General features: G+C 47.6%; 2 protein-coding genes across 2 annotated transcripts; one reads left to right on the top strand and one right to left on the bottom strand.

Annotated features, from left to right (window-relative positions):
* The first annotated feature begins 2,922 nt into the window (after window positions 1–2,922).
* Window positions 2,923–4,833, top strand: LOC123186557 (CASP-like protein 5A1). Its single transcript, XM_044598298.1, has 3 exons — window positions 2,923–3,196; window positions 4,095–4,227; window positions 4,380–4,833. The coding sequence occupies exons 1-3, from the start codon at window positions 2,925–2,927 to the stop codon at window positions 4,581–4,583; spliced, it is 609 nt and encodes a 202-aa protein (XP_044454233.1). The 5' UTR covers window positions 2,923–2,924; the 3' UTR covers window positions 4,584–4,833.
* A 1,724-nt stretch (window positions 4,834–6,557) lies between these two features.
* LOC123186556 (2-methylpropanoate--CoA ligase CCL4) lies at window positions 6,558–8,507 on the bottom strand. Its single transcript, XM_044598297.1, has 2 exons — window positions 8,254–8,507; window positions 6,558–8,136 (listed from the first exon to the last, which is right to left on the bottom strand). Exons 1-2 carry the CDS (start codon window positions 8,449–8,451, stop codon window positions 6,661–6,663), a joined length of 1,674 nt encoding a protein of 557 aa, XP_044454232.1. The 5' UTR covers window positions 8,452–8,507; the 3' UTR covers window positions 6,558–6,660.
* Between the last annotated feature and the right edge of the window lie 2,417 nt (window positions 8,508–10,924).

Below are 10,924 nucleotides of genomic sequence, written 5' to 3'. Positions count from 1 at the left end.
CCTCTTTGAATGACTCAACACAACAACATTATCGACGGGAACGTAAGAACATTTAATTGACTGGGCCAAAGGGTTACAAAGAGATATAATATGAAAAATCAAAGTGAAGTATCAGGAGAAGAGGATTATCGATATGGTAACCCTCGCTCTCTGACTGGGCACAGGCAAGGGTGGCCTGCATGCCCACCACCCGGCCGTGCAACTCCTACTTGCGACACAGGAGGAAGTAGTCCGCTCACCGGTTAGTGTGGATATGGTGATGTCCTTTTCCTTCATTTTTCTCATTGCTACTCTTGTACTTGTCGCGAAAGTAGAACAGTCCGTAGGACATGAGATTTGTAGTCACCCATGCGAACATTTTGTTTTTTTGAAAAAACTGATTTTTTTGTTGTAGTTTTGCAAATTGTGAATATTTTTCTAAAATCCCAAAAAATAAAAATGTGAACATTTTTTTAAATCTTGAACATTTTTTTAAAATAGGAACATTATTTGAAAATCTGAACATTTTTTTAAAACAAAAACATTTTTAATTCTATAAAATTTAGGAGAGTTAAAAGAAAAACTCAAGAACAAAAGAAAAGAAGAAACAGTAAGGAAAGAGAAAAACCAAAAAAAAATGTGAATAAAAAGAAAACCGGTTCCAAAATTTTCTGAAAGGTTCCCAAAACCGGATCTTGTACTGCAGTCTGATTTACCAATGAGCCAGCCCGCCCACTCAGTCGCATGTTCCCTTTTGGCGCCTATTTGAGGCAAATCACCTCAAATAGAATTCGCCTGAATACAACGCGTTGCCTAAAAAAATAAACCTGAACACAGCGCCAACTCCAACATCGGTCATGCTCCTATTCCACGACCTGCGCAATGGAAAGCAAGCAAAGCGCACACCCGCTCTTGCTACGTGTGCCGGTCCGCTCTTCCCCGTTTCCCTTCTCTTTTTTTTAGCATCAGTACAAACATAAGCGCTCATATACACGCGCATACACTCATCTTTATGAACGCACACACGCACACCCTATCCCTATGAGCACCTCCGAGAGACTGAGCCGGCATATCATCTTGAGATTTACGAAGTCACCGTAGGCGCCTCGTCGTCGACGGGAACGTCTCCTCCTACTGAAAGCGCATCGCCGGAAATCCTGAAATAAATCCAGGAAGAATACCACTGTCCACCTAACCATCTTAACCACAGGTTGGTTCGCCCCTTCTCTTTTGTTTAAAACGTCGAATCATATTATTACCAAAACAACCGCAGCTTGACGCCCAATTTATATTCCGCGCATTAAACGCCAGTTAAAGTTCAATTCGCTAACCGACGTACATCCTCCACTACACTATGTATCTACATGGCCCTACCCCATGTGGCTCTTTGATTTTCCACTGTTTTTTTTCTTGAAACCTTTGCAATGAACGTACTGACGGTTTTCTAGGCAGTTTTTCCTTTTGGTTTCCCTATCTTGATTTTTTGCCGGTTTTCTCATTTTGTTATCATTTTTTATTTTACTCTAATTCATTATTATTTTTTTCACAAATCTGTGATTTTTTTTCAAATTTGTTTTTCTTTTTGCATATCTCTATGAACTTTTGTTCCTAATTTCATGAACCTTTTTTTCAAATCTATGAGCTTTTTTCAAATTTATTTTTCTTTTTACATATCTCTACAAACTTTTGTTCCTAATTTAATAAACTTCTTTCACATTATGAACTTTTAAAAAAATGCCATGAACCTTTTTCCCAAACCGATGAACAAATGTTCAACTGTCGACCGGTCAACATTGACCAAAAGCGAACAAGGTGTGTACCTGGCTAGCAATCGCGTCGTCACATGATGGCTGGCCCAGGGCATGTGGCTGCCAGAACCCCTAACCTGCACAGAAGGTGCCGATTGGAAGGTTTTTGCTTGACATGCCTGGGTGTAGCCTTACTCGAGCCGGTTCATTAAGAAAATACTCCAGTTTTAACAATATAGACGTTTTTGTTTTCCAGTTAGATCTCGTCACGTTGTGATTTATTTTTTGTTTTCAAAACTACCCTCCCACTCTCTCCCCCACAACCACTCTCTCTCTCTCTTTCTCTCTCTCTCTCTCTCTCTCTCTCGCAAATCCTTAGCTTGTCGTCGCTGGCCCTCAACCTTTCGAGTCACCGCCTCCTCTCCATTGGCCCAGTCACCCTCTTCAAGAACTTATTTTTATTTTCCAACTGGAGCAGCAGGAGGAGCTGGATCTTGACCACCGCCGCCAAATGCTCCACGTTGACACAACGGTTGGATCCAGAGGAGGAGGTGCAACTGGAGTTGCATGGAGGACACTGTCGTCAGGAGGAGTGGGAGAACATCGCCGTGAGGAGGAGCGGGACGACGCTCCCGTCACTCGGCCTCCCTAACCACCATGACGGCGACGACGATGCCGTCTTGAGGTGAGCCATGTACCGTGCTCTCTCGCTTGTAGATCAACATTTTTAAATACAATATGAACACTTTTTAAAAATGCGCAAACGGTAAGGATCGGCTAAACGTGACGATCAGACCGGCGTAGTGGATGATAAAGATGTCTGGTAGATAGCGGCTTCGTGTTGCGATCAGGCTGGCGTGCAAACATGGTATGGGGACCCGGCTGGATCAAGGATAGATCAAAATGTGAAAGCATCCATAGACCATACACTCGGTGCTGTCAAGTGTGAATCATTCACGATCACGGACGGACGAGAGTCGGTCAAGAAACAGAGAGAGACAGGAGAGAGCCTCAGGTGGAGCCCACCAGTGCCACGTGCAGACACAGTGTCGACTCACTCTCCTCTCCTCCCTCACTGAACGCGCTCACTCTCACTGGGGAGTGGAAAAGAGAATAGAAAACCACCGGGCGAAGTAAGGTATCCGAGAACCTTTCGGTTGGGTCGAGGACGACGAGCAGGGAGGAGCGGCGAAGACGATGCTGCACTTCAGCCATCCCGTGGTGCACCCCTCCCCGCCGGTGGTGGGACAGGGGCAGGCGGAGGTGGAGATGGTGCCACCGCCGGCGCAGGGGCAGGCGGTGCAGGTGGAGGGGCCGAACGGGGACGGGAACGCGCCTGCTGGGGTGATCACGAGGGACCCCTGGACGCGGTGCGGCCTCGTCTTCCGCCTCCTGCAGGCCGCCTTCGCCGCCGCCGCGCTCGCCGTCATGGCGTCCACCGACGACTTCTCCTCCGTCACCACATTCCGGTGCGACCTCCAATCCTTTTCTGATGGATGGATGGATGGGCGGGGCTCCCTTCTCCTCTCCTGCTCAGCAATTTTCCTTTTAGGAATTCAATTTTGGTTTCAGAACAACTGTCGCTGTCGTCCAACCAACCAACTTGCATTCAGTCCTTGCTAATTATCCAAAGTGAAATGCTCATATTTATTTGCGCATTTCGATATTTGTACTGTACGACTTTTTGGATCTTCGGTCCTGAAAGAGGCAGTACGATTAGATGATGCCATAGTGGCATGATCATGCTCCCTGTGATGTTATCTCAGCTGATTCATCTGAAAATGTTGTCTCAGCTAGCTGTCTTGTTTGGACGCAGCAATGTTTAGCAATTCTGCGAAAATCAGGTGTTTGATCTACAAATGCATGTGTGTCGACAATCTGGAATTCAGAATGGTGTGGTTCGGATGGACAATCATGTGCATACATTCCCTTCTTGAGGAAAACGTTTGAAGATCTGCATTTAGTGTGTTGCGAGTAGTACAGTGCATTGGCCAATTCTCCAGTACTGTCAACTGAAATGCTCATATTTATTCGCGCATTTCGATATGTCTACGCCTTTTTGGATCTTCTAGTCTGGGATCCTGAAAGAGGCAATACGATTAGATCATGCTCCCTGTGTCCTGTGATGTTATCTTATCTTAGATGTCATGTTTGGGTGCTGCAATGTTTAACATTTGTGCGGAAATCCGGAGTTTGATCTACAAATGCATGCATGTCGGCAATCCGGAATTCAGAATGGTGTAATTGTAATGGACAATCGTGTGCATACATTTCCTTCCTAAAGGAAAACAACTCAGAATAGGGGATTTTTATTTGTTTGTTTGCTCTTCTGTAGATGGACTTAATTATTCTTGTTCGTTTGAGCAGCTACCTCGTAGCAGCAGCAAGTGTGCAATGCCTGTGGAGCCTCGCCGTGGCCATTCTGGATGCCTATGCAATTGTTGTCAAACGTTCCTTCCGAACTGCCCGGGCTGTCATCATACTTGCCCTCGGGGACTGGGTAAGTCGTATTTTCTCCGCCAACTCAAGAAAAACAACAACCCATCTGCCATGCATTGTGTTTTGAATATGCAAATTAAGAATCATGTATATCTTTCTTTCTCCTAAAAAAGGTAAAAACGACCTGATTTGACCCGGATGTTTTGTCCGTAGGTCACAGGTACACTCATCTTCAGTGCAGCTTGTGGATCAGCAGCTATCACCACTCTCCTTTCCAATGATTTCGGAGCTTGCTCGGTAAATCCCTGTGGAAGCTTCATGAGCGCTACCGCCATGGCTTTCCTGAGCTGGCTTGCGCGTGTGCCGGCCTTTATCGGGAACCTTTGGACGGCGGTCCACCGAATACAAAAATCGTAGTTTGTGAAACAAGAACCGGGCAGTTTGCGCAACCCGGTCCCGTTTTCGTGACCAACTTCGACGCATCGACCGTAGCACATCTAACTATACTATGACCGGGAAGCAACGGATGGATACCCGCCGAACAAAGTATGTCAGCAATGTTTCTGTATAAATTAGGGAGTAACTTGATGTTTGAAAGGGTGGTTGTGCTGCTCTGGATTTTCTTCTTCTTTTGAGGATAGTATGACATCTTACTATATGAGGGTGGACTGGCGGTTGTTTTGGGGATGAAAAGATGGGTTACTTGTGTAGAGCTCAAGGTTGCTGATATGCTATATCTATCTGTTTATTTTGCTACTCATATATTTTGTTATTGATATATGGATCTTAGGTCCGGAGATTGATCACTTAGCACGGTCGCCACTTACGATCGCCATATTATTCGTTATTTTTCTAAATAAACATGCATATGACTCCAGTATAATCAATTTGCATCCTGAAGCCAGGAACAATTTGCACCTAAGCAAAAAGAGAATGCTTATTTGAGAAAAAACAGAGTATACTTGACTGATGCAACTTGCAAAGAATAGCTAGCATCCTCATAATTCTTCATCAAGTTCTCATCAACATCTGTCAGAACAACAAGTTTGCATGTATCATCATAACATAAGTAATCACAGGTTTCCCTGTCCTCATCCAGGTTTCCCTATCACAGAAATTGACTTGTGGGTGGCAAACTTTATTTCTAGAGTTCACATCTTTATCCAGATATAACGGTAACTCATACAACTAGAAAATTGTCAATAAAGTTTAATTAGTACGTCAAAGTCTCAGAGACAGAGGACAAGATAATCCATTAGTAGGATATCGAGAGGATGGTACGAGGGGCAGAAAGAAACTCAACCTGGAGGACACTCAAATTTTTAGGGATAGATGGCTTGTAGACCTCTAAGTCTCAGCAGTAAGCAACCTAAGGAAAGAAAGAACTGACCCCCAAAAAATATGTTACATAAAGAACAAATAGGGAAACCACACAATCTGACAAGTATTGATATCCTTACTCCTGCATGACAAGGTCTCCTGCAGGCTTCTCTCGTACAGCCATAAAAGAACTTAAACATATCGTCTAGAACTAAAGCTACAAAAGATAAAAGAACTTGTTTGTAAACCGAAGTATAAACTAACAAGAAATAATGTTATCTTAAGCATATCTTCTAGAAATGTCTAAGAATCTCAAGTCAAAACATACACATACCCTTTTAGGCTTTTACAACGAAGTTGAGCAACTGAAACAAACGTGAAGACACTAGGTTATGCTCCCGAAATAACAGCACATAAACTCTGACAAAAAAGACCATGCTGACTGATACATAATGCTCAGTTATGTTCATAGTGAGTTCAGTGTTAGCACCAAGCACTTAAGCTGTTAGATGGTGCCCATTATGTAGCAAAAATTTAAAAGCAAAACTACAATCATCAAGAACAACATAAAACATGGCAAACTGAAATTTTTAAAGAACTGTGAAAGAAGGAACCATTCTAAATCCTACTCCCTCCGTTCCTAAATATTTGTCTTTCTAGAGATTTCAAATGGTTACCACATACAGATGTATATAGATATATTTTAGAGTGTAGATTCATTCATTTTGCTTCGCATGTAGTCACTTGTTAAAACCTCTAGAAAGACAAATATTTAGGAACGGAGGGAGTAAGTTGGATTGGTCCTGCACTCTGCACCATCTTATCTATTTATTATTTCTTTGAAGGCATCTTCACTCTGTTAATTTTTAGGAGATGGTTGAATTTTTTTTTTTTAAAAACGATGGTATATCCAGCAAAATCTGATGAGGCAGCATGAGTTCAGTTAATTTTCAGAACAATTCAAGCCACGCTAGGAATACTGACTATTGTCCGTAAATGGCTGAGCAATAATTTGGGATAAACACATTTATGCTTGTACTTACAAAAACAACATTTAGGAAGTATTCTTCAGGATTTAAGAAGTATGCTTAAGACGAAAGAATCCATCTTTAGACATTTCCGCACATTTCGATTTCACAAGACGAGTAATCTCAGGCTCTCAGCTACACTACAACTACATCTTGCTGCTGCTGCTACCCCTGCGAGTGGGACCCATCTCCCAGGCGAGCTTCCGGAGCACGTACTTCTGGACCTTGCCGGTGGACGTCTTGGGCAGCTCGCCGCGGAACACCACGGTCTTGGGCACCATGTACCCCGCCATGCGCTCCCGGCTCCATGCGATCACCTCGGCCGCGGTCACCGCGCCTGCTGCGCCCTCCTTGAGGCTCACGAACGCGCACGGCGTCTCCCCCCAGAACTCGTCGGGGCGCGCCACCACCGCCGCCTCGCTCACCGCTGGGTGGCCGTAGAGCATGGATTCCACCTCCACGCTGCTGATGTTCTCGCCGCCGCTGATTATCACGTCCTTGGACCGGTCCCGGATCTCCAGGTACCCGTCCGGGTGCATCACGCCCACGTCCCCGGTGTAGAACCACCCGTCGTCTCGGATCGCTGCCTTTGTCGCCTCGCTGTCGTTGAGGTAGCCCAGCATGACGCACCCGCCGCGGAGCACGATCTCGCCCATGGTGGCGCCGTCCCGGGGCACGCTGCGGCCTGTGTCGGCGTCGACGATGTCCACCTCGGCCATGCCGGGCGTGCGCACGCCCTGCCTCGCCTTGAGTCGCGCGCGCTCCGACGCCGGCAGCTTGTTCCACTCCCCCTTCCACGCGCACGACACGACGTGGCCTCCAGTCTCCGTCAGCCCATACCCGTGGCTGACCTCAAAGCCCATGGCCTCCACGCGATGCAGCACCGCGGCGGGCGGCGGCGACCCGGCCGTCATGATCCGCACCTTCCCTGGGAGCGGCCTCCGCAGACCTTCCGGCGCGTTGGCCAGCATGCGGAGCACGACGGGCGCGCCACAGAGGTGCGTGACCCCGTGATCCGTGATGGCGGCGTATACATCCTTGGGGTCGACGCGGCGGAGGCAGACGTTGGTGCCGCCGACGACGGCCATCCCCCACGGGAAGCTCCAGCCGTTGGCGTGGAACATGGGAAGCGTCCACAGGAACTTCGGCCGCGGCGGCATCGCCCAGTCCACGAGCGACACCATGGTGACCAAGAAGATCCCGCGGTGGCAGTGCACGACCCCCTTGGGCGCAGCCGTGGTGCCGGAGGTGTAGTTGAGCACCATCGGATCCCACTCGCTGGTCGGCCGGACCCACTTAAACTCCGGATCGCCCGTCTCGAGGAGCCTCTCGTACGTCAGATCAGTGGCCGGGGCCGGAGGGAGCTGATCCTTCTCGTGGGGATCATCGACGAGCACGACGCGCGGGGCGGCGTGGCCCGGCGGGAGGAGGCGGAGCGCGTCGTGGAGGAGCGGGAGCAGTGCCGGGTCGACGAAGACGAGCCTGGAGCCGGAGTGGCGGAGCAGGACGGCGACCGTGCGCGCGTCGAGGCGCGTGTTGATGGTGTTGAGCACGGCGCCGCTCATGGGCACGCCGAAGTGCGCCTCGTACATGGCCGGCACGTTCGGCAGCAGCACGGACACCTGAAACGCGCAGTTGGGTCACGCCATGGATCATCATCCACCAATCCAATTCATGAATTCAGTTTCACTCCGACACAGAGGAGCTTGCGAAATGACGAGGGATGGAAGGGCGCTTACGACGTCGAGGCGGGAGACGCCGAGGGCGGAGAGCGCGGAGGCGAGGCGGAGGCAGCGGCGGTAGGTCTGGGACCAGGTGAAGACGGCGCCGCCGTAGACGACGGAGGGGCAGCCGCCGAACACGGTGGCCGCGCGATCGAGGAAGCCCAGCGGCGTGAGCGGGCAGGAGTTGGCCGGGTTCGCACCGAGCTTCTCCATGTCCGCTGCTCCTGCGGCTCACTCGGTGGGATGGCTCGTGGTAGCTAGGTGGTCGCACGCCACGCCCACGCCCACCAACCGTGTGGGTGGCATGGGACGGTCAGGCAAACAGTGCAAACGCTAGTGATAAGTGCTTGATCGCTACTACTACTACGTTTACAGCAGAAGATGCCACGCCGTTTTCGTCCCTCTCTGCATTTTTTGTACTGATTCAAAACGAAGTTCACAGGCGACGTGCTCCATCTTTATCTATTCATTCATGTGTTTTTACAGGCAGGCATGTTTTCTAGCGAAACCAAGATGTAGAGTTGGCACAGGTTGTTTACCCTTTTCTTTTTGAGCGGCACGACGCATTTCTGCAATGGAGTGCGACACGCAGTTGCTAGAGGTCACATGTCAGTTGGTTGGTCTTGCCTTGCCCCTTGGCTGTGCATGTCTACTACTCCTAGAATATTAAGTGCTACGTTCAGGCAACTTGCAACAAAGTTGTAGCAAACGTTTCAGTTGGACCGGGATTGGTAAAAGGAAGCATGCAGTCAAAAAGTCACGTTGGTGGACGGGTGCATTGAAGCCCTATATTTCTAATAGTGTCAAAATAAAATTTTAAAGTTGTAAAAAATTCCAAAAACAATTCCACATGTTCATATGGACGTATCATACACATGTGCAAATTCTGATAATAAAATAAGTAACCATGTGAGTTTCACATAAATGACAAAATCATGATTTTAAAAAGATGAACAACGCATGTATTATTCACTTTTTAGATATCGTCATTTTGTCATTTTGCATAGCTCACATGTTTACTTATTTCATCACCAAACTTTACACATGTGTAATATCCATCTATATGATCATGTAGAATTCTTTTCGGATTTTTTTCCAAATTTTAAATGTGATTCTTATACTATTTAAAATAAAGTCCTCCATTGCACCCATGTTCCAAAAATACATTCTAGCATGCAGTCCTATTTTCTTATCCTAAATCCTCTAAACACAACTTATTTTCTTAGCAAACCATCGGTTTTTCAGTTTTGCTACTTCTCAGGTGCCTGAAGTTTTTTTTTGCGCAAGTTAATTTTTCCCTTCTTCCTTCCATCTTGGCCGGACCTCGCCGTAGAAGAAACAACCTCGTCGGGGAAGAAGTAGCCCCATTTCTATCTTAGTGGGAAGCCACAACTCCATTATCTATCTTAGGTGTGGGGAGGGGTGCAGGAGATCGTCGGATGTTTTCATGGGTGGGCGTCGGGCTTAGAGGAATGGTCGGGGCGGTGGCTAGCAACAGTGGTAGGGGGAGGTTGAGGGGAGGGTGGGGCACGGTAGCGCCCACAGTCCATGGGTGGTGGAGGGGCTTAGGGCGTGGTTGGCTGGGGTCGTCGGGAGGAGGAGGAAGGAAGGGAGGAAGAAGATGAACAGTAGTATGGTCTATTTTGAGCGGCTAGATGAAAATCTAATGGTCCATAACAAAAGTAACGGATGCAACATTTTTTTGAGCACCTAACAAATAGAAGCTCCCTATGTTTTTCGACAATGGAAAAGTCAAGGCAGTGAAACAAATGTGAACAACACAAACCTCTCAGATTAAATGTAGATCAAAGTCCTTTATCTACCATTGTTTACAACTCATGTAACCTCGTGCAACACATCCGCTTCTATTGTTGTACCTTAGATGACACAAAAACCTAGACATTGATCCATTGTTCCATCACCTCCATTTATCAAAAAGGCAATCAGAGGCGAGTGGAACCAATAGAACACTAAGGAAACAACTTTTTTAATTAGTCTGAAATATCATTCCAATTTTTTCGTTCCCACCTTCGGAAAGGAAGGGCCTGTCTTCACACCCCTCTTATAATGGCCCTTATCGTTGCTCGCCCATATCCCACCTCCTGGCCGCCAGCCTGCCCCTCACCACCGCTTTCATTGATTGCCTTTCCACCGCAGCGAAACCTCCTCCTATTCCACCTGCCGCCCACCCTGCGTTGTCTAGCGCCACCTCGACCACCATCCCACCTGTCGTGGTTCTAAATCTGACAGTGAGTTTCCCAACAATCTAGCCCCGGCGATAATCCAAGTCTTCGCCTCATCCTTAATTGTGGCCACCACCCTAGAAGAAAGTGATGCTTTGGAGCGGAAGACCCTAGCGTTCGTTTCGTTCCAAATTTCCCAGCATATGAGCGTCTGTAGAGAGTTGTTGGCCTTCCTGGAGTTCCTTAGCATTCCATCATTTGAGGTCCACCATTGCTTGATAGTCTGGAGATTACTCCAGCCCGAAGTCGCCGATTGCATACCTAACCAGTCAAAAATCATGTTCCAAACTCTAATAGTGTAATGACATTTGAACATGAGATGGCCAGCAGATTCCGGTTTCCTTTTGCAGAGTTGGCAAAGACCGCAGTTTGGTCATCCTATGCAAAGCAATCTGTCCGCTGTCCAAATTCTATCTTGAAGAATGAGCCAAGATAAGAACTTG

This window comes from Triticum aestivum, chromosome 2A, assembly GCF_018294505.1.
Source record: "Triticum aestivum cultivar Chinese Spring chromosome 2A, IWGSC CS RefSeq v2.1, whole genome shotgun sequence".
Taxonomy (NCBI): Eukaryota; Viridiplantae; Streptophyta; class Magnoliopsida; order Poales; family Poaceae; genus Triticum; species Triticum aestivum.
Note: the sequence above shows the minus strand (reverse complement) of the source record. Positions and strands in the feature narration are given on the sequence as shown.

Bases quoted from the DNA above. Each gene is read 5' to 3' on its own strand.
- LOC123186556 (XM_044598297.1), bottom strand. From the start codon at position 8,451: ATGGAGAAGCTCGGTGCGAACCCGGCCAACTCCTGCCCGCTCACGCCG. The intron at 8,137-8,253 runs GTAAGCGCCCTT...TGCGCGTTTCAG, and splicing joins GCGTCTCCCGCCTCGACGTC to GTGTCCGTGCTGCTGCCGAA.
- LOC123186557 (XM_044598298.1), top strand. From the start codon at position 2,925: ATGCTGCACTTCAGCCATCCCGTGGTGCACCCCTCCCCGCCGGTGGTG. The intron at 3,197-4,094 runs GTGCGACCTCCA...TCGTTTGAGCAG, and splicing joins TCCTCCGTCACCACATTCCG to CTACCTCGTAGCAGCAGCAA. The intron at 4,228-4,379 runs GTAAGTCGTATT...TTTTGTCCGTAG, and splicing joins TACTTGCCCTCGGGGACTGG to GTCACAGGTACACTCATCTT.